Source organism: Vanacampus margaritifer, chromosome 4, assembly GCF_051991255.1.
Source record: "Vanacampus margaritifer isolate UIUO_Vmar chromosome 4, RoL_Vmar_1.0, whole genome shotgun sequence".
Classification (NCBI taxonomy): Eukaryota; Metazoa; Chordata; class Actinopteri; order Syngnathiformes; family Syngnathidae; genus Vanacampus; species Vanacampus margaritifer.
In genome coordinates, this window is record NC_135435.1 from 12403942 (window position 1) to 12426657 (window position 22716).

The 22716-nt window shown below is 38.7% G+C and overlaps 3 protein-coding genes and 1 long non-coding RNA gene across 5 annotated transcripts; 1 reads left to right on the top strand and 3 right to left on the bottom strand.

Moving 5' to 3' along the window:
- Nucleotides 1-454: 454 nt before the first annotated feature.
- LOC144051060 (coxsackievirus and adenovirus receptor homolog) lies at nt 455-7613 on the bottom strand. Its single transcript, XM_077564828.1, has 7 exons — nt 7283-7613; nt 5978-6144; nt 4725-4941; nt 4423-4587; nt 3624-3740; nt 3376-3502; nt 455-1872 (listed from the first exon to the last, which is right to left on the bottom strand). The coding sequence occupies exons 1-7, from the start codon at nt 7596-7598 to the stop codon at nt 1371-1373; spliced, it is 1611 nt and encodes a 536-aa protein (XP_077420954.1). The 5' UTR covers nt 7599-7613; the 3' UTR covers nt 455-1370.
- An 818-nt stretch (nt 7614-8431) lies between these two features.
- On the top strand, nt 8432-12430 carry LOC144050588 (uncharacterized). Of its 2 annotated transcripts, none has more exons than XR_013293876.1 (3): nt 8432-8510; nt 9251-9324; nt 11542-12430. It is a non-coding gene; the product is annotated as an uncharacterized LOC144050588 (long non-coding RNA). The 2 variants fall into 2 exon arrangements; XR_013293875.1 differs by lacking the exon at nt 11542-12430 and adding an exon at nt 11359-11513.
- Nucleotides 9757-16428, bottom strand: vegfd (vascular endothelial growth factor D). Its single transcript, XM_077563972.1, has 8 exons — nt 15448-16428; nt 11929-12130; nt 11725-11845; nt 11484-11553; nt 11268-11395; nt 11070-11188; nt 10223-10388; nt 9757-10127 (listed from the first exon to the last, which is right to left on the bottom strand). Exons 1-8 carry the CDS (start codon nt 15559-15561, stop codon nt 10109-10111), a joined length of 939 nt encoding a protein of 312 aa, XP_077420098.1. The 5' UTR covers nt 15562-16428; the 3' UTR covers nt 9757-10108.
- Nucleotides 16429-16952: 524 nt separating this feature from the next.
- On the bottom strand, nt 16953-22640 carry pir (pirin). Its single transcript, XM_077564499.1, has 10 exons — nt 22492-22640; nt 21767-21863; nt 21573-21665; nt 19734-19814; nt 19154-19360; nt 19006-19090; nt 18731-18775; nt 18107-18189; nt 17966-18032; nt 16953-17891 (listed from the first exon to the last, which is right to left on the bottom strand). The coding sequence occupies exons 2-10, from the start codon at nt 21857-21859 to the stop codon at nt 17752-17754; spliced, it is 894 nt and encodes a 297-aa protein (XP_077420625.1). The 5' UTR covers nt 21860-21863; nt 22492-22640; the 3' UTR covers nt 16953-17751.
- Nucleotides 22641-22716: the final 76 nt, after the last annotated feature.

The window sequence follows — 22716 nt, forward strand, 5'->3', positions numbered from 1 at the left end:
ACAAAAAGCCCAAAAATTGTCAAATAACGCCCAGGGGTGCTAGTAAAAAAAAAAAGTTGTTGTCACTTGTAAAAAGCACTATTCAGCACTAAATTCCTCTTCTTTATGACATGTCCGCACACTAAACTATGTCACTAGTGAGGCGAAACAATTTTGGTCCTACTAATCAGGTCCAGGAAGCTCTCTACTGTGTGACGTCAAGTAGCCTGGTATCGTTAGTGCTAGTTTACTATAAGTTTAAATGTAAACTAGTAGGCCAAAAGTTGTAGTATAGTTTAAAAATATATTTGTTTTAAGGCTACTAGTAAGACTAATAGTTATTGTCTGGCTAGTTGAGATTCCCTTAATTTCGGTATCCAACCTCCAGGTGACCGCTTGAATTAGACTATAGTGCTTTCATTAGACGTGAGGTACTGCCCTCTTGTGTTCCAGATCCAATGACGAATTTCAAAAGTGTGTCAGCCTCATTTTATTTCATATTTCAAATGGAATACAGGTTACATTATTTTACAAAACATTGAAACACACACACAAAATATAATTTTTGTTAGCCTGCCTGAGAGACTAGCACCTAAAAAAGGTGACAAAGACACATGCTATGCATTGAATCCTAACAAACAGTGTCTAATCAGAAATGCACTGCACCCATTTTACATTGCAGTGAAAGCTTTGGCACACTACGTGGAATGTGACCAAACCTGACTGAACAAAATTACACTCGCGCATGTAAAACGCAACACGCATGCCTCAGCCAAGACAACTTAAAACCATATATTTTATACTTGAAAGAAGAAAAAGAAAAAAACTCTTGACAGATACACTCACACATTCACTTTTAAAAGATCATTATGGAATGGGACTTGATAAGGATACATATAATCTGTTTTTGTGTGTGTGAAAAATTCAAACTATAGAGATAGAACTGAAGCACTTCCTATACAACGGAGAAAAACAACTAGGGCATTGTTACTAAAAAAAACTGTTACTAAAAACTGGTAAAATAACCTATAAAGACAAAACATGCAACATATTATAAAAAAAACTCTTTTGTTCATGCGTTTCAGCACACTGACTGCTTTGACTCAATTTTACCATCAAATACATGCAGATTTTCTCAATCCATGGCATGGCTCATTTCCAAATTTGGCCATCTTAATTTCCAGAAACTTTTTGTCATTTTCGATTGGGATGGAAGTTGGATACGAGTCATTTTTGGCCGTCAATATTTTACAAAGCCCAGGAAAGTGGCAAGCTCATATCGACGATGAAAATGTCAGCCCCACCTCTGAAGATCAGCCATAATCAGTATATGAAAGTCCTTGGGGAATAATCATCAAGATGAAGGATGGTGATCAATGAATCTGTGGGGCTTATTCATCTCTCCTGCGCGGTTTATCGGATGGGACGGGAGGCCTGTCGCGATCATCGTAAGGGACATCATAACGATCATCATCACGGTAGCGCCGATCTCGGTTTCTCTCATTGTCATCGTCATAGCGCTCATTGTACTTATCACGGGGATCGCCACGGCGGTCGTCGTCGTAACGCTCACGGCGGTCTGCATACTTGTCACGGACGTCAGAATAGTCGCTGCGCCGATCGGTGTAATCGCTGCGACGGTCGTCGTAGTCACTGCGGCGGTCGGTGTAATCGCTGCGGCGGTCGTCGTAGTCGCTGCGGCGGTCGTCGTAGTCGCTGCGGCGGTCGTCGTAGTCGCTGCCTGGGTTGGGGTCACGCTCGCTGCGTCCCTCGTGCGGCTCCCGAAGCGGGGCCCTCACACTGGACTCGTCATCGTCCTCGATGCGTCGATCAGCTGACCTTTCAGCTCCGTTCTTGTCGGGCACTTTTTCGGGGGGCCCTTCCTCACGAACTCTGAAAAGTGAACACAACACTGTCATGTGACGGAAATGATTCGTTTTGACTTATACATTTTGTAGAGTTTCACTTTGCTGCATAGTCTCTGGTACATGTTTACGACGGCGTATTAAGGCCACGTATAAATATATATTTTAGAGGGTGGGGGCAATATTCTGAGAAAAAAAAACTCGCAAATTTGCCACTTTATAAAGTAGGAAATTTGTGACTATAGTGGCAGATTTGTGAGAAAAAAAACTCAAAAACTTACGAGAACTACACGTAATGTCCTACTCGACTGTTTGTGCCATACTTTTCGGTCGGGTTTCCAAATAAGGACATAATAATTAGTTTTAGCATAGATTAACCATATGATGTTAATCATTCGCTCTTTGAAGCGTTGTGTACGGCCACTGGCCAGCAACAAAGACGCCTCGCTTTGCGACAGTCCACACCCAGACGATCAAGCATTTAAGTTAATTTGTTAAAATGTATATTTATTTGTACATTCATGTTTCCAGAATTATTATTTACACATTCATACATTTTGGTATTTTTTTGTACAAGTATTTAAGTTGATGTGTCGAATCTGCTGCTCTCCGTCATTCACGAGCATTTACCTAAAGTATGCTAGCATCTGATTGGTTAGTGTTAGTCAGCTGATAGGGGATCAGGAAGTGTTGTTGCTCTGGCTGCGGTGAATGACGAGTAAAGTTTTTATTTAAGAATGAATCCGTCTCCATCCTGCCTTTTCATTTTATAAACAGTGTCCCATTCACCACCAACGAATCCTCACATGATTAGACTATGGCTATGCTACGTGTATTTCTTGTAAGTTTTTTTCTCGCAAATCTGCCACTTTATAAAGTGGCAAATTTGCGAGAAAAAAAAACTTGTAGTTAGTAAGTGGCAAATTTGCGATTTTTTTTCTCTGAATATTGCCCCAGCCCTCTAAAAAATATCTATTTATACGTAGCCCTAATACGCCGTCGTACATGTTCAATGTAAATGTTTTTTTTTTTTTGTCAAATCAGATTTCAGCTTCTCTGTGTTGCCATGCCAATCTATACTGCCTAGAGCCTCCAGAATAAGTCATGCTGACCCATGTAACGTTAACTATTAGCAGTGGGACTGTGCCATTAACTAATCAGATTTCAAATTAACTGAACTGGCCCTCAATGACTTCAGCAGGTGTCCGTCTTCTGATTGGTTGGTCAGAGCCCTAAAAGTTCCACGAAACAAAACACATCTGTAGCAACCTACACACTTTTCTATGAGCATTGTATGAGTACAATTAACAATAGAGCAATACAGTAAATTTAATTACATAACAATTGTTTTTTTCATAGATTGTCTGAAGTGCTCCAAATGATGCCCCCACCCCCCCAAAAAAATATACAGCCAAGAAAAAAAAACTCTTTAGAGTTTAAATAGCTTACCAAATTTATTTAAAAAGACATGAAATCAACCTCTAGTTGCCAATTAAATTGATCTCAAGTGTGTCCGGAAAGAAAACGTTACCCCATTGCATATTCCTTATCTTCCTTCTTCTTGCGGCAGCAGCAGCAGTAGATGACGACGACGAGGATGATCAACGCTGCAACGACTCCTGCAATGATTCCTGCTGTGGAGCCGATGTTCATGGACGCTAGACAGACAGAGTGCATGGAAGACCAAAGAACGAGGGAGGGATAAGACAATGCATTTTTGCAAAATAAAAAAGTATTTGTTTGGAGAAAAGCTTTAGCGATAGCAAAGGCGTTTCCTACGTGGCATGACTGTGAGGGTGACGTTGCAGCTGGCACTGCGGATCTTGTTGCTTGAGGTGCAGGTGTAGTATCCTGATGTCTCTTTGGTGATGTTGAATAGAGGCAAGATTCCAACTTCTGACAGACACAATCAGAATGAAACGCTTGGAGGCTTGCACTTCCTGACATTCCCTACTATATTATTTTCATGAAGACCATGACCACGCACAAAAAAAGGATGACATGAATCACACATAATACAAGCGCTCTGTCCCTTGTGCCTTTGAAGTATAATACTTATATTAAAATGAATGAAAAAGGGTTATAATGTGCTACAGATGCCCCAAGATGGCTATAAAGCATTATTTTTTGCTTAAATGAAAGTCCTCAACTCACTTCAACATAGTTCCATGACACAAGATGCCACAAGATGACAAATCCCCATAAAACACTATTTTTTATTATTATTATAAAACACCCATCACATGTATTTTTCCCCAAAAAATAAAATAAAATAAAAACCTCCCTAACTCTTCAGAATCATTTCTTGGCCCCAAAATGGCTGCAAACACTACATTTGTCTAAACCAAGCTCTTCGACAACCTTACAATTTAATATTTTTATTATTTAGACAATTTCAGTCCTATGTTGGCAGTCAGAAATTTGAGTAATACTTTGCTTTGAAACAGCAGCATGTGAATACTGTGGATGTTGTTCACTTCTTTCCATTTCAAGTGGTAAACATCTTAGTTGTCTTGTTTCTCATCCTAATTTTGGCAAGGATTATTGGTTGGATAGAGCAGATGTATGGTGTACTTACTGCTGGTACTCCTTGGGTCTTTCATACGAGGAACTTTGCGCACGTCAAGACTAGTCCACTCGTATTTGGGTGGAGGTGAGCCCTCCTCTGAGTGACAGGTCAGGTTGATGTTCTGTCCATATGTCGCTTTCCCTTGGATTTTACAGATGGGTGTAGACGGAGCCACTAAAAGCAACACAGTTACAGAAATGGCACACTGTTACATACTGTAGTAATAATTTTGTATACCCAAAATATACACACAAAAAAGGTGCCGACAATATGTGATGCACACTTATTTTCCAACCAATGAAAAATGCTACCTAGTACCACCAAGCGAGTGCTGTCGAAAAGCGTGCCCTCCGTGTCTCCTGGGATCTGCACACGGCACTCAAATTCTTTGTTGTCCGCAAGTGTGATTGAGAGAAGTTTCAGGTCGGCCTTTCCCGTGGCCAGGTTCACGTCCATTGTCACGCGTCCTTTGTGGGCTTCTTTGATGTCCAGCACTGAACCAACCGAGTAATAAGTGGCCATCACTCTCTGTTCAAATCAACAACATCACAATGGTTATCATATGTCGGCCTTTGGTGTCCCACCTGACATACTTTTTTTTCTTTCTTTTTTTTTTACCAGGGTGGCAGTTTTTGTAAGATTTTTTTTCCCCCCATTTGCAACTTTAGTACTTTAAATAAATACAAAAATTTACAGTTTACGTTAAATTGTATCATTGTTGGTCAATTGGAATGCATGAAAAGTACATTCTTAAATTCCTTGCCATTACTGGATTAAATCTTTCAATTGGATTTCATTCTACATTAAGGCTTCAACAATTGAGTAACTCAAGCAATTCAATTAATCAATCAATTAATCTCTGGTTTGAAACATCTCCCATTATCCAATTAATCAAATAAATTATCAACTCTCTACCAGATTACCAGTGATCCATTTTTGGTTAAGGCCCCAGTTTCATCTACTTAAATTCCAAAAGAGGTGTTAAATGACTTTCTGCATTCCAATGGAGCAAATTAATGACAATTTAGATTGTACAAAGTGGTGATTCCCTCTGCTGACCACAGAAATGAATTAGATTTCAATTTAAGGAGTGGAAGCACCCTTTACTGTAGAACTGTACAATTAGCAATAAGGGGGGGGGGGGGGTGTGTTCTGCACTGACTATAAACAAAAATATGTATTTTGGAGGTTGTTTTCTGCACATTGTAATGGAAATTAGCCTATGGCTATAATCCGATGTGGTGCGTTTACATGCATGTATCCAATGAGATATTTATCAACATACACCGTCCAGACTATATAAATAAAATTTAAACTGGAATTTGAAATGTCAAAAAAAACAAAATACAGTAATGGCATGGACTGATGTTAGTAACACTAATAAAGTAACAATCAAAAAACAATATTAAAAAAATATAGGCACTTATTTTAGGCCATAAACAAATGGAAATATTAGTAGACTACTTTTGAACAAGGCCTTATAAATAAATATTGATGAAAACAAATTGTCGTTTGTACTTATAGCTATGAATGACAGCAAGAGATCGATGGCTAAAGAACAAACCTCATCCGCATCAGCTTCTAATCCTTCCACAGACCACGTGATGATAATTAGTGGCGGATTGGTGACTTCAGATTGAAACGTGCATGGCAATGTTACGTTGTCACCTCTGGCATACTCGTACTGTTTCTCTGCGATGCTCACTTTTAAGGCACCAACACCCACCGACACTGTAATGATGTCAAAAAGATTATTGATTTAAAAGAAGAACCATTGCTCATAGGAGAATTCAGTAGCTTCCTCATCTCGCTAAATAAACTGAACAAAAATACTAAATGATTTTACTCTTTACACTTTAAAACAGATATTATTAGTTTTAGTCTTATTTAGTTAAAACAGGCTTGCAACTTTTTTTCCCCAAGATCCACGTATGACGACACCATGTAAAGACATGTAAATGGAGAGAGGTCGAGTCAACCGTGCTTGAGAGCTTGTAGACATGTAAAGTGGAAAAGGGACACCACTGACCAAGGAGCTTTTATTAATGTGATGCAGAACATAACAAGATATTCCCTATCAGTGGCCCTTTTTAAGGGAATCGTTTACATGTCAGTTGCAAGAATGATTCGTGGCAGCCTAAAAACTGCTTTCAAAAATGATGTTAAATCTGAAAAAGCACACACCTTTCAGTTGATATTTGAGTAGCCTATTTTGTGTACTGCGAATTTGTTTGGCTCACACAGCTAACTTCTGTTCTTATTATACTGTCATATTTTAGATGTCTGTATCTTAAAAAAAAAAAAAAAAAAGGAGGGAAGATATTTTGTGTGGACAGTTTATTTATTTATTGTGCCAAGTTATCAAAACTAATATAATTGATGGTAAAAATCAATTTGTACTTTTTCATTTCAGACTAGTTTTATAATTTCCCAAACACTAATTTCACCATTTTGGCTTTTTTGTTTATTTACTTGTTTTTACGCTGCCTGTTAGTGTGAGCTTCTGCTCATTACATATAGCATCTTAACAGCACAACTACAAAATGGTGGATTCCTTAGGCTTAGATGGTTCTCCAAGGATATTCGAACAGACTGTCGACTTTGTCAAGCTAAAGCGAGACAGCCATGTTGGGCGTTTCCCCATTTTATTACCATAGAAGGTTTTTATACATCAACTTGAGATATAAAAACATACAGGTTGAATCCGCCACATTTTAAAAACAAATGTGTCTATAATTTGACTGGTCTCCTGTAAATATAGGCCTAAACAAACACTTCACATGCCAGACAACCTGAGAAAGCTTCGGAGAGTAGCACAAACAAAAACAGGTGTGGCCCCTTAAAAAAAATATTGTGCACAATGACTCACTCAGATATAGAAGAGTGATGGTGAAAATCTTTGTCTCCATGGCCAGAACCCACGTTGGACTGCGGCCTTCGTCGTACCCGTTAAAAACGGCAACGCAAGTATCACACCTCAAGCGCTGTCCTCCTCGTCGATCAGTGTGCCGCTCCAGGTGAGCCGCCTGAGCCTGGAATTGGCTGTTGACTGACAGCTCCCCTGAGCCAATCACGGCCGCTCTCGTTGAACAGGTAGCATTTCTTGCACCGCCCACCAGACGTGTCTTGGCCTGCGCGCTGCCCACCTTGGCTTGGAAGGAGTTTAACCAGGAGACTCTCATCATATTTCAAATGTCCGTGATGCGTTTAAGCTACACCGTTGAGAAAAAGCGCATATTTGACTTGATTTATAGTAGTTAATTCATGTTGCGAGAATGAGGGGCATGCTAAAACAGGCATTTGGGTTGAGCAACAAACAAACGGTTTAAACCACAAGAGTTGGAACCTGTTAAACTGGTTACATGAGAACATGACCTCGCTGAGTTTTTAGTGTAAGCAGAAGTGGCAAAAGTACTCAAGTCCAAGCCTGTATTTAAGTAGAAGTATAAATACTTAAGTAAGTAAGGAAGGAAGGAAGGAAGGAAGTAAATTAGATAAATAAATAAATAAAAATAGAAAAGTAGAAATTTTGATTTGGCCCCTTTAGTGAAATAAATGTGTGTGTGTTTTTTTTTTAAAATGCAGTCCGAAACGAACAGTACAGAAGTTAAATTGAATTTCTACTGTCAATTACATACAATACCGTTTTGATAACTTGACATACATAAAATAATAATAATAATATCTGTGTGTGAGCGGTTTCGGTATTTGGTTTATGAGTTTTGTGGGAGTGAGTGAGGTTTATGTGAGCGAGGTTTCATGTGAGAGAGGAGGGAGAGAGAGAGAGAGAGCGAGCGCGCCCGCGACAGGAGAACCACGGCAGGTATGCATGGAATACTGAACACAATTTATTCAACAAAAACACTAACGGGGTAAAACTCTAAATGAACTAAACCAACAACGTTCTGAAAATACCCAAAATCAAAGTAACAACAAAACACAAGAGTGGTGACAGTGACAATGATCCGACAAAGACTGAACGAAACCAGGAAACTAAATACAAGCCAACTGATGAGACAACGAGAGACACCTGGACAAGACACAAGTGGCTGGGGGAGATGACTGGATGACACAAGGGAACAGGATGACGAGTACAGGTGCAAACAAAATGAGCAAGACAGGACACAAAAACATGATATACGCAAACATTTAAGGATATCAAATAAATGCTCAGATGACATTCCATACTATTTATGCTAGTTCCATACACTACAGCTTTGTCATTATATATATATATATATATATATATATACACACACACACACACAACTTTTTTACACTCATTCTGACACAGTAAATATTAAAGTATAGTTTGTAGTGGCAAAGGTATGGCAATGTTTTGGAAAGTTAAGTTCCTGCTGCTTTACTTTGCTTTGTTTTGCATTTTGTTTTTCATTACATTGTAATTTGTTATTCAAAGTTAATTTAAGAATGGCCTTGAAATAGATTTTAGCGCACACAGGAGGCAATGTGTTTTTCTACCACACTTTGAGGCTACTCACTAAATTCACATAGGGTGAACATTGCGGTTAATTAACAATGAGCAAAACAGGATTGTAATTGCCTATACATGCCACAAGATGCCGGCAAAACGTTTTTTTTTCTATTTGACAAGACGATAGCCAGACTGAATTAAAGCTCCTCCCCTCACTTCCAAATTGTTTTTTGGCTATAAGATGGTGCCAAAACAATATTTTTCCATATTTTGTCTGAATACATACATCTCTATGTATTACTATTGTTTATCCGTTAGGTGGACACATCCTCTGAATCACTTTGTAGCGTTGTTGCTCGAATCCTAGCCTTCACAAACTCCTTTTGCACTTTACCTACTCAGCAAGACCTTCCAGAAGAGGTTCAAGGAGCGCCTCTCTTGCGGCTGTGGTGAAATCATCAAAGCGTCAACACAAGGTCCGAATCATGACATGCGTATGACCACTCCATGGCCGGTGTGAGCATGATGAATCCTCGGCCGGGTTATCAGGAAGATTTTGTGTGAATGTACAAGGATGTGTGCCATGCCATCTAAATCTTTATCTCCTTTATTGTACAGTAAGTTGTGCCTGCAACTTTACTTTACTGTTCTTTCAAATTTACATTTGATAGTTTCTGTTTTTGTAAATGCGTTGTTGCTTGCACTCATGCGACCCGAGGAAGCACTGAAATGTCAAAAGAGGGTCATCAGAGGGCTTTTAGGTAGGTTTTAGGACGGCGAAGAGATAATGACAGAAAATGACTTTTGTGAGAAAAATGCACATATGGCACATGCCTCTAGGGGCAAGTACAGTATTGTCCTTTAACCAACATATTAGATGCGGTAACTGTTAATATGAACATTTAGATGAATCTAAAGTGTGGTATATTTTTTTCAATGAGAGGAAATGCCGATTTTTTTTCATTTAAAAAAAGTAAGATAAGATGTGAGCAATAATCCACAACTTCATGAGTCTAAATTATAAAAAATAATCTTTTTATAATCTATATATTCAGTGCACAAAAAAACAACAAATAACAAAATTCACACATTGATTCAAACTTAAAATTAGCATGTAAAAAAAAAAAATTAACATGGTCCTGTGACTAACTATCATCTCCGTTAGTTCACCTGATTTACATAAATAGTGTTGTAAATAAATTATATGCATCTATTTCTCTGCTTCCCAAAAGATTGGTCAGCAGGTTGTCCTAATTGCTGCTACTTGGGCCACTTGCATCTGCCGTTAGGAGAGAGAGAAAACAAGCATGCATTTAGACACAATCAAGTCCACCGCGAACCTCTCCGTATGTCAAGGTCCTGCCTGTTCTATACCTGCAGGAGGAGGGGTCAAAATGTTGACCTCTGTGAGAACAAATGGAGCTGTTGAGATGACAGCGTTGGGCCGGTCTAAACTGGGGAGTTGGCTCAGCTTGTGGAATGCAGTCACAACGATCCACATCGATCTCACAGTCAGGCATCCATGAAGTCATTGGCAACTCTAAACAGGAGGTCACAATCAAAGATTAATTTCTGGATGTTCTTGCATAAATAAGTCTCACATAAGTGACTTATTTATTACTGACTCATGACTGACGAGCTACATTTGAAAAACGTACAAAGTATTTTAAAATTAAATATTTATTTTCCAAGGTCACCGCTAAAAGAGCCACACGAGATGAATGCCGCTCTGGAACTAGCAGGGGGAATGCTAAGTGCTAAGTTAACTTTGCTTGCACTGGCTGGGTCACTAGTGAGGCTAAACATGGTGGTTCCACAGTGCAAAGCCACCTCCATGTCGGACAGTGAACAAGCTATGCTTATGACATGTATCGCTATCACTAAAGGAGGATGAGGAGTTGTGTGACACATTGAACAAGAAGAAACAACAGAAGAAGACGGAGAAGCTGTGCTACTATGCTAGCTGCTAAGCTAATATGAAAGTAGAGTAGAAAAACGCCATAATCAATGTTGGTAATATTAAAAGTGGAGTAATAAGCTATGAAACTATGAACAACAAATTAGTAAATAAACAAGTTTCTAAAAAGAAAATAATAGCTAAAATACATGTAGCTGTTATTTATCGTATACAGTACAGTATAGTTTTTCCCTGTAGGCTATTGGCAGTGTTTGTTTTAGTTATTGAGATTTGTGGAAGAATGAGTCAACCTTGCACACCCACCTGGTCTACTACTAGAGGGGTATGGTATGCATCTGTCACTCGCACAATCCCAAATCCAACCACTGACGCAAAGTCTCCTGGAATTCTCAGCCTCCGAAATCAGTCCGATCAGAGAACAACTGCAAAAAAAGATTCATACTGTACAGCAAGCACAGCTTACATCCATTTGAGAGAGCGAGTGACAGTTCTCAGACTCACCCGCTGCTCCTCTGAGGCTGAGCATTACGTCGTATAATGGCCGGCTCCATGCATCTGCATTCTGTATGATTGGCTACTTTTATTAACACAGGCTCTGGTACAAACTTGAATGGAATCACGCTTAGGACCTGAAGTGCATGCAGACACAAAACGTGTGTGAGAGATTCCGTCCGCTCAAGTCTCGAATGCCATTGAGGAGTGCGCTGGAGCACTTACAGTTTTATTGACAAGCACTGTACTTGTGTTTCTGCATGTGACACCTTCTTGATTGCAGCAGCCACCACACCTGTCAGGAAAAGAAAAGACATCACTGAAATAACATCTGTCCGGGTGTGCGCTGAATTGTCTTAGCAATGTGGACAAAGCGCATACTAGTAATGGACCTTGGATATCAAGAGCAAAAATGATTCGTGATCCAAATAAAGTGAAGGGCACGGAGATTTTGTGTGAAACAAACCTGTGGACGGACACACAAGGCGGCTTGAAAAACATGGACGGGTCGGTGCCCAACTCCTTGGCCACATCCACGCACGTCTCTCTGGGCATGCATTGTGTCCGCTGCCACTCCTCATCTATGGCTGCATGGGAGACAACATCCTTCATCCTTTATCCTCTCACACACAATCAAACAAACAGCACGAGACATGAGCTGCCGTCCTACCTTTGAGTATCTCCAGACTGTAAGACTCTGCGGCGTAACGGGTGGAGCGGTGGGAGCCAGCCGAAGGTGGCGAGAAAAGAGAGTCCGACTGCTGCAGTCTCATGCGGCACTTCCACAACTTCCAGTCGGGGAAGTCTGCAAGTCTGAGCAGCTCGTCAAGGCTGGAGGCTGAGCGCACCTTCCTCTCCCACTGCTTCATTACCTGCACGGACCACTCGTTGTCAGCTTTTCATCTACACCAGCATACGTGGCCACAGACAAGCTGAAAACGTAGTTCAATTGAACAAGGCCTGAATGTTATGTAAAAGTGTATGAGTTGTATAAAAATTCTGTTAGTTGAAAAAAATTGTGTATGAACTCGATTTCCAATGAAGTAGGGACGTGCAAAACAAGGATGATGATGACATTGGGGGGGCTTTTTTCGAGAAAATGAAAACAATGTTTTTCAAATTGTATTCAATTGACTACACAATAAAGACAAAATATTTAATGTTCAAACTGATGAATTTGTGTGTGTGTGTTTTTCTCTCTCCAAATGTTCCTTTTATTTTGAATTGAACAAAAGACTGGAAAAGTTGAGGCCAAGGGGATTTATCTTATGAGCACAACAGGAGGTTGAAAAGAATTTTCAAATCTTACATATTTTGCACAATATACTTTACACAACATCCCAACTTCCCTTGAATTTCGATTTGTCATTATGTAGAGATGGGACGTTTGACACTGAGACTCCGGAGCATGTGTCAGCCGAGTGAGATAGACTGCTCGAAACAATGTATCAAAAGCCCCGATGAAACCTCCGTGATCACGTGCTGATGACGTATGCGGCTTTATGCGCGCTAATGAGATACCGGAAATTACGTAACTGATTCAAACCTTTTGGCGCGGTGTCAGCTGTGTGTTTATAAAAATCGAATTAGTAACAGGACATCACAGCCAAGTGTCTCCTCACCAGTGTGTCTTCAACTTCGCAGCTCATTCTGTTTCTCATTCTCAAGTGCGCGTTTACATAACACAAGAATACAAAATTGTGATGTGCAGCCAGCAAATCTTAAGTCAAAGTCTGGGTATGCTCCTTCAGCATGCACAGGAGAGCCACAAACGTACTGTATGAGGGGACATCAGGGAAACAATTCAAGATTACCTTTCACATGCAGTAGTGATGTGTTTTTTTTCCACACAACACATTAACTCATTCACTGCCATTGACGGTTTTAGACATCAAAAATTCATTTGAACTATTTCTGCTAGTTTAACCTTTTTTCCGCTTTTAACAAGAACATGAAAACCTAGAAAAAAGGTTTTATTGTACATTTAGAACAGATATAAAATTCGTGATTAATCGTGAGTCAACTATTGAAGTCATGTGATTAATTACAATTAAAAAAATAATCGCCTGACGACCTAATTTATAATAATCTTTTCTTTTTTTAAATAATCTTTTTTTCAAATTATAATAATCTTTTCTTTTCTTTTTTTTTCAAAAAAAAATTAGGGCGTCAGGTGATTATTTTTTTTATTTGTAATTAATCGCATCACCTCAATAGTTAACTCATGATTAATCAAAATTTTTTTTATCTGGTATAAATGTACAGTATTTTTTTTCATACTCTTGTTAACGAAAGTGGATTTTTTTTTAAGCTAATACAATTAGTTAAAATGAATCTTTGACGTCTATAGCCGTCAATGGCAGTGAATGAGAATAAAGCACTCTCATACACACTACTGAAATGCTCTTATACACCAAACCGAAACACTCTGAAGCACACTACTGATTTTCCCCCTCTGCTCACATGAACTAGTAAAACACTCTTATACAAGTATTGTGTGAGATTATTTCTATTTGTATGAGTGTGAAAAACGCAGTAATCTTTTGGTAGTATATGGGAGCATTTCAGTAGTGTAAAGGAGCTAAAACAAACAGCAGAGCATGTGAGAACATGTCAGTAGCGAGTCTAAGAGCATTTCAATAGTGTGCAATGGAGAATTGCAGTAGTGCAATGAGAGCATTTTATTAGTTAGTGTGAAACAAGGTTGTAATGGTTTTGGATTTTTCACTATAATTCGTTTTTATTTCGTTTTGTCTTTATTTTTTGTAATCCAGTTAGTTTTATTTCATTTTTAGAGAGGGCTTGATAATTTTTAAGAGTTTTTAGGGATGCTTCATAATTTTTAAGAGTTTTTAGGGATGCTTCATTTTAATTTAGTTTCATTTAAAAAAAATTATAAATAAACATCTAGATTATTTGTCTAGTGCACGATAGAAAAAAAAAAGTCATTACGTAATAAAGTAAACTACAATTCTGACTGTTTGAAGTTCAGTGTTACCAAAATAAATGTATTTAAAATTAACACTGGATTATGGACTACTCATAGTTACTATATTTACTTTGATAAATTACTAAATAATCTTCTGTGAAAACACGGAAAGAAAAAAAACATGGAATCATGCTAACTAGCATCATTTGTAGCCTAATATTGTGAACTTTGAACCACTGCGAAAATGGCAGAGGTACATTCAATATCTGTTTTTATTTTCACTTTTACTTATTCATTTATTATTGTAGCTTTTTTGATCCTCCATATATTCAAGGCCCAATGTTACATAGATAGAGAAGAGGTTCAGCAGCAAGCCTCAATGTCCTCCCATGTGTTCAATTTGTTGCAGAAGCGTGAGCGTGGCCGTGTCTGCTCTGCCACTTCAATACAAACAAAGATTACATGCACTTTTGCCCAGATGATTCGCGTCAGCTAATGAGAAACAGCTTGTGAGAGGAAGATGACGATATTGAAGGGGGAAGTGAAACAGCATGCGGCTGGCAGAGAAAAATAAGGAGATCAAGGTAGAAAAAAAAGAAGATAATCAAAGTACGACTGTCATTGACGTTCCTTTTTTTGGTTATTCAACATCTCCAAATACCTTAAATAGTGGCCTACGACATTTAATTACTACATTACTACTTTCATTCATTTGGGTTTTCTTTTATTATTGGCTTTTTATTATTGGCATCAATAGTGGGAAACAACATGCAATTATTTTGTTTCCATACTTAAGCATAGATTTAATTTTTATTATTATTATTATTATTATTATTTTTACAGCTAAGCTAACTCTTCTTTACTTTAGTACAGAGGAGAATTACATTTGCCACCACTGATTATAGACAAGCGTGCAGTGCAGTTAGGATGCACCTGTTTGAAGACCATATGTATCTATCTATGTATCTATCTATGTATCTATCTATGTATCTATCTATCTATCTATCTATCTATCTATCTATCTATCTATCTATCTATCTATCTATCTATCTATCTATCTATCTATCTATCCATCTATCTATCTATCATCCCTCCATCCATCTATCTATCTATCTATCTACCTCCCTCACATATTCATCCATCTGTCCATCCATCCATTTTCTACACATCCATCCATCCATCTAATCTATCACATTCCAACTGCAACTACAAGCTCCTGTGACTTTTGCGCACAAAAACAAAACGTTCCATTCCACTCACCCGACTTCCAGCCTCTCTTTGCAGTCCAACGCTCCCATTGATCCAGCTGAGCTCCACCAACAGCGTCACCAAGCAGCAGGTTCGACAAAGAGTCGGCTTCATCTTCACCAGCATCCCGCCAGATCTTCTGCTCTGGCCTCTTAGAAGCACTCGCTATGAACTTGTCTTCCTTTTCACAGCTGGCTGCCTCTCTGACTGCCAGACCAGCTGACCTCCTCCGTGTATGTGCTGCATAAACTCTCAACCTTGCTCTGCGTGTGAGAGCGTGTGTGTGTGCGTGTGAGCCAGACAGACGCAACCTGTCACAAAAGCAGCCCCCAGACACCCGCCAGCCAAATGGAGGGGCTTTAAAACTTGAACGTCTTATTTGTGCAGCTTTGATGCAGTGTTCACTTGAGTAAGTAGGCAACGAGCTAGAAGCTGAAAATGGCCTCATAAAATTCAAAGAGTCCCTTGAAGGCTTCTTATCGCCCACCTTCGCCTTTGTCCAAATGGAGCCAGCAAAAAAGGCCCTGAGAGAGTTTAAGTCTGTTCCCTCTCTTTTTAGTTATAAATTCAAGTTAGTCAACGGCTGCCTTACACCTACTGTACGTCTTTATCCACAAAGTGCATGCTTTCCTCCCACCTTATTTGCTTCTTGCTCTCATCCTCTCCTACTAGTGCAGTTAAATCCCACCATCATGCATTTCTTCCGCAGACACACGAGCACTAACATGTGTTTTAAATGTGATCCAGACCTCTGTTACATGTGAAGGGGGAGACAAGTAAGCAGCACCGCCCTGCATCATGTCCAACAGATGACACCCCTCCCTACTTGGAAGACATTAAAATTAAGGAGGGAATGCATTCACAGGAGACACTTCATTAAACTGGAAGTCAACCTTAAACATTTCTTGACAATAATATGTTATATGTGACCTCACTAGTCTAAACATGACATTCTGATTAAGATTACATTTGTGGAATAAGAGTTATGAAGCAAAATCCAGCCATTATATCCATCTCAGGGGGCGGCCATTTTTCCACTTCCTGTCGACTGAAGATGACATCACAGTGGCTCAGGCAGGCAACGGCTAATCACAGCTCAACTGTTTTCTGAAGCTGATCTGTGATTGGTTATTACCTGAGAGCTGAGCAACATTGATGTCAACTTCAGTCGATAGCAAGTGGCAAAATGGCTGCCCCCTGAGATGGATAAAAACGGCTGGATTTTGCTGCTTAACTCATATTCCACTAACTCAATATTAACCAGAGTACCATAGTGGGGCTGCATAGAACATATTATTGTCAACAACAAAAATTTTGTTGACTTTGTACACTGTAATGAGATTTCAGATGAAAAGGATAACACACAGTCATCCCATTATCAGCTCTGAGTGTCTTGAATTCATTACAATTAATATTACCATTAAGAAATGTAGAAAAATAAAATAAAATAAGGACTAATACAAAACATAATAAAGATTCATGACATTTTTGCATTGATAATCAATAATTTGTACAACTGAGAACTAACGTGTTTATTAGTTTTGTGTAATTGTATTTGGTTAATACATAAAGGTGTGTCAAAATAATGTTGGACTTCTTCTAGTGCACAGATATCAAAATCCAGTCGCCGAGGGCCGGAATCCTGCATGTTTTTGAGATTTCCCGGCTCCAGCACACTCAATTCAATGATCGGGATCATTATCAGGCTCCTGCAGAGCTTGCTGGCGGGCTGATCATTTGAATCAGCTGTGTTGGACGAGAGAAACATCGAAATCATGAAGGACTTTGACACCTGCATTCCAGTGGCTTGCGAAAGAACCACTGATGTACAAATTGCATGTGACAGTGACTTAACTTTGATTTTTTTAATTCAGTAAATTAAATTTGTTATGCACAGTTCAGTTGTATAAGCTGTTAGTTAAATATATTTGCATTAGATCTTTTAGAGCTGTTTGTATAGGTACAATATTTATTTAACTTTTATGTGCAATGGATTATAATTGAATCATTATTTAATCCCCACCTCGTGTAGTGTTAATGTGCAAAGTACATTACATTAGAGCGACATACAATAATATTAAATACACCTTTTAGGAATAAAACCTCTGCTCCATTTTTGTTGAACACTTGGTCCAACTGCGTTACTATATTTGAATGTTGGTAATTGTGTTGGTACTTGGATTTGCTTCTTTTTTTTTTAGATGGCAAGTGGCATAAAAACAAAAATGTTGTCTTGTTGTTGTAATAAAATGGAATGTAAAATATACATTTCTTTTATGAAAAAAAATATTATTAAAAATACATGTACAAAAAAAATCATTTTGTACAACATAGTGGTCCAAAAGAATCTCCGATCTTAGATTTCCAGTTTAAGGCCCGCTCAAATCCATTTTGACCATTTCTGTAATCGCTGATCGCCTGGTCGATCTCCTCCTCTGTGTTCATTACGAATGGACCTGAGGAGCAAACGCATCAAGCTGTTTGTTCCTTTTAGGACACACATCAGAATATTGTGGACAAACGAATGTACCGTGCTTCACCACAGGCTCATTGATGGGTTCTCCAGCTATCAGGACAAAATGGGACACGTCGGAACCCTAAAGAGAAAGAAATACAAGTGGACTGAGGCAGAATAGCAGTGAGAGAGAGAATATTATGGAGTATCTTTTACCTTGTTTTCAAATCGAACACTGCCGCCATCTCCCAAAACCACCGTGTGATGGGGCTCCACCTTCTGATGCTCCTCTTCGGGGCCTTAGAGAGAACAATGTACAACTTCAACATCTCAGTCTCATTAAATTAATACCTAAGAAGGATACACTTTGACTCTTTGTTATTGTTGCAGTGAACATGTGGTGTTGGACATTAACTCAAGTCAACTCAAGTCAAATGTCTATTGTTTCGGTGTCATCAAAACATCTGAAAGCAATTTTGCCCAGTGTGAGAAACACTTTATGATATTTTTGGAAGGAGGAAATAAGACTTTCATAGCAGCTTTTGTGTAAAAGAGTTTGCTCTCACTCAAACACCAAATAAAGTGGAAACTCTTCTTAAAGTCCAACAGGCATGAAACGTGTTTCAAATGAAGCCATGATGTGTACATTGGTCCCATACCGATACCTGATATCGGTATTTTCACATACATTGATAAAACCATCCCCAAAAAATTTTTGGTATATGGTCTTTCTATATGACATATTTTCACCTATCGCATGGGGGTTGACTGTATAGCAGGCAAATCCTACATTATACTAGTAACACAAGAGCCTTTCTTGTTTTACATCCAGGCACTCACCAACATGAATGGTTCCTGATAGAGTGTAAATGAAGGCAGTCCATCCTGTGGACAAACAAATAAAATGTGTTTAAGGTGTATGACTTGTATGTATATTTTCTTCTGGAATAAATTCAACATAAATTACTCAGTTGATAACCAACAGAGGATTTGAATTACTATGAAGCTTTTTCTCTTTTTTTTGGGGGCCGAAAATAATCTTTTAAATGGACCACAAGAGAATGATTTCAATAACCAAACCACCTCCATACACTAAATATTTTCTCAATTTTTACCTGGGGGTACTGGCTGCACATGCTGGGCTCCAGTCTTCAGCACAAAATCCAAGTACATTGTCGGTGTCCTTGTGAAGACCTTGGACTGTAAAACAGCCTAAATCAATACACAAACAAATACAATTGACCCGATACAGGCAAAACAAGCCTTTGCTCCAAGGGCTTCTCCGGATATCACGGCCACGGTGACTCCTCCCTGAGTTGGTTTGGGGATCTCAGAGCTCCGTAGCTCCTGATAGGCTGGTTCCACCATCTTACTTTGCCTGGACAGGTTCACCCACAGCTGCAAACCCACCAAGGGTTCCTCAGACATGGGCATCTCAGCATGAACCACTCCTCGTCCTGCAGTCATCCACTAGACACACACACACACATTTTGCGTTTGCACTTTTACAGTATACTGCATTTTAATCTGGGTGTTATAAGGTATTTGTACTTGTAACGCCCTCTTGTGGCAGTTTTATGATCAGGAACTAAATTAGAAATTAGAAGAATAGAAAATTGCCTTTAATTTCATGCCATTTAAAAGAAAACTGCTGAAATGTTTCTTCAAAATTATCTGTCATTTTTTCCGTTAAACATTTACAACAGGTGATTTGATGACAAAGGCAAGCTGTTTGTATATTTCTTTATGCTCACACACTAACTTGCCACCATAGCTTCATGCCACAGATACGATTGCCATGGATTTTTTAAAATGTCATTCAATATTGTTGGAAAATAATTACTTGCAGATCTCCAGGTTGCAGTCGCCCTGAATGGCCACAGAAGTCTTCATGGGCTATGACCCCTTCCAACACGTACGTTACCTGTTGGGGGTAAAACACAGTAAAGGTGTAGAAGATAATATAGCAAATGTTGAAGCAACAACGCTTGATTTTCCCATTACTATTCTGAAGACTGTGAAAAATAGTCATCAGAACAAGCTCACTCAGTTAGATAAAACTTCCACCAACAGCTACGATCTGGAAGATTAAAGGGCATTTCATCTTGATCCAAGGGAACAAAATGTCATAACATCGAACATAAGCACAGCAGTTGGATTCGTCAGTGAGGTTGACCAATGGAGATGGAGAGGCAGACCAAAAAAGAAGTAGTAAGAATTATCCATGGTCGCTAATGGACAGTGATAAGGGCAGAGGTCTATTTTCATGAAAATCGGCAAATCTGATCTGATCGTTTTACCTCATGGCATACACATTGAACATTTTTATTTTATTTAAATGAACAAACCAACAAACTGAACCTCCTTGGTGGAGGTAATCACATTCGGTGAACTGTCATTTTCCAGGTTCTGTTCATGCAGAACGTACTCTGTCCCAGTGGTCAAAAGAAGTGCTGAGTTCGAGGTCATTAATTCAATTGGGAACATCTGAAAGTTGGACTTCCTACTGCGAGCCGCCTGTGATCTTTCAGCACAGCTGTATCTTCTCCAAAGTCATGTGAGTGTGAGCAAACACACCTGCAGAAAGGCATGCTGGGAGTGCAGCCCTATACACCCACGCTGGGAGATTAATCTGGAATGTTTGCGATAAAGTTGTTTTAAGTTTGTGTTTATAGATTCAGTGAACCCCCTCGGATTTTTGTTATTCGCAGGGGCTCCTGATTGAACACTGCCAGAGAAAGTAATGCACACCACATATGGTTTATAATTGATAATAATAATAATAATAATAATAATAATAATGCATTAGTAATGCACTTTAAGTTATAAAGAAATCTCAAGGTACAACAGAGTAAATAAAAAAAATAAAAATAAAAATAAAAATAAAAATAAAAATAAAAATAAAAATAAAAATAAAAATAAAAATAAAAATAAATGTTTACATGCTGACAAATGGTTAAAATAAAAACACATTTAGAGTCAGCAGGGAGTTGAGGGAAGACATTTAAAAGCGAATCAGCATTTTTAAATATTAAAGTTTTAGCTCCCTTCAAAGGCCTCAGGGACTCAGGGAGTGCATTCCAGCATCGTGGCACCAATGATTGGAAGGCCCTGTCTCCCATGGTGGCTCCAGGACGCCACAAGCAGGCAGCAATGCAAAATAAATAAATACAAATAATGCTTGCTGCCCTCTCGTGGAATAGTGGTGCCAAAGAGCTATTAAGTGAGTTCGGGAGTTTCATTTTGACCCAAAAAAAGGGGGGCTTTTACAGCATCTTTGTGTCAACAAATATGTTAAAGTGAACTGTGGAATTTTCATTTAAATGAAAAAACGTAGTGCTTTGACACCATCTTGTGGACTCTTGATGTCAAGTAACTGTGTTGGTGTGAGCTGAGAAGTTTAATTTAGACAAACATGGATAGTGCTTTGCTGTCATCTTGTGGCATGTACAAATAATCATATTTTATTTTTTATTTTTTTGGGGGGAGGGAGGTCAATTACTCACGGGGCTCCCTGGACCTTCTATTTAAACTCACAAATTAAAGACTACTTTTAAAAATTAAAATATACTGTATATGTTTTAGGAAACTCTTATGATAGTTAGTGGCTGTTGTTCATAATCACATCTGTCCAATTGTGGCTCAAAGATTATTGTAAAGAGTTTATAAAGTCAAAACCTACCGTTTCAAATCCTCTGTGAGGGTGGTCTGGAAAACCTGCAGGCTTGCTGACACGAAACTCATCCAGCATTAGAAAAGGATCCAGGTTCTGTAACTGGGAGTGGCATTTGGGATAAGTGCATTCTAATCAGAATGGAAGTTGGTGTATTTAGAGGAAAAACATGAATAAAATAAAATAGCTTAACACATATTTACCTCTTTTCTACCGATGCTTCTGCGAACACGAGCACCAGCTCCCTCATCCTGCTCCACACTCAGTACAACTTTATCCACTTTTCTCGTGCTCATTGTGCTGTAAAACATACATATTTGTAAATACACGTCTACAGTACTGATATAAAACGTGCTTGTAAAATTTCCAGATAACAGTAAGATTATGGTCTGAGTTGGAAGTTTGGTACCACTGTAGTTTTGTTGTTGTTTTTTTGACAAAATTTGGCACTCGCTTAACATTTATTTTACATTAAAACCTAGCATGCAATGTGTTAAATCTGCCCGATAAACCAGTTCCCACGAAATTAATTGGACGTCATTTCATCTTCACTAGTAGAAAAATGTACACATGGTAGATTACAACCATAAACTACGAGGAATACTGAGAAGATAAATAATATCAACTGAGATGACAGAGTCATCTGATTAATCTGAGAAGCGCGACTCCGTGACGTCATTGCCATACTGTAACACGTTTTGCTATTCGTAAATTAGTCACACGAATTCAATTCATGAATGTGTTTTAAAGAAGATACAAAAACAGATTATAAATCTCTCCGATGCATGTTTTTGCACAGTGGCTTTCCCCCGTACAACGGTGTTTGAATATGACGAGCAAACATGAATGTGTTCGAAGCAGACTTTATATAATTCTACACGCGATCAAGCAATATTTAAATTTGCACATATAGTACACACACACTCACCTCCAAGGTAGTTAATCCAAGTGGCTGTGCTATTTATTTTCTGTCCACTTGCGTCTTACTTGCGCCACCAAAACACGGAAGTCATTCAGCAGGTGGGCGTGGCTATGAATCATAGCGTGACTCAGCAATTTCCAACGAAATATTGTCCATTGTACAACATTGTATAACCATGTCAACCAATATATTTCTTTTCTAATTGCTTTTCCATATACTCCTCTGCAGAAT

Coding starts and splice junctions, on each gene's coding strand:
- LOC144051060 (XM_077564828.1), bottom strand. CDS start 7,598: ATGATGAGAGTCTCCTGGTTAAACTCCTTCCAAGCCAAGGTGGGCAGC. Junction 4,588..4,724: donor CACTCGCTTGGTGGTACTAG/GTAGCATTTTTC, acceptor TGTTGCTTTTAG/TGGCTCCGTCTACACCCATC. Junction 1,873..3,375: donor GATAAGGAATATGCAATGGG/GTAACGTTTTCT, acceptor TTCACTTTTCAG/AGTTCGTGAGGAAGGGCCCC.
- pir (XM_077564499.1), bottom strand. CDS start 21,859: ATGAGCACGAGAAAAGTGGATAAAGTTGTACTGAGTGTGGAGCAGGAT. Junction 19,815..21,572: donor CTCACAGAGGATTTGAAACG/GTAGGTTTTGAC, acceptor TACCCCCAACAG/GTAACGTACGTGTTGGAAGG. Junction 19,361..19,733: donor TGCAACCTGGAGATCTGCAA/GTAATTATTTTC, acceptor GTGTGTGTCTAG/TGGATGACTGCAGGACGAGG.
- vegfd (XM_077563972.1), bottom strand. CDS start 15,561: ATGCTGGTGAAGATGAAGCCGACTCTTTGTCGAACCTGCTGCTTGGTG. Junction 12,131..15,447: donor AAAGAGAGGCTGGAAGTCGG/GTGAGTGGAATG, acceptor TGGTCCGTGCAG/GTAATGAAGCAGTGGGAGAG. Junction 11,554..11,724: donor CCTTGTGTGTCCGTCCACAG/GTTTGTTTCACA, acceptor TTTTCCTGACAG/GTGTGGTGGCTGCTGCAATC.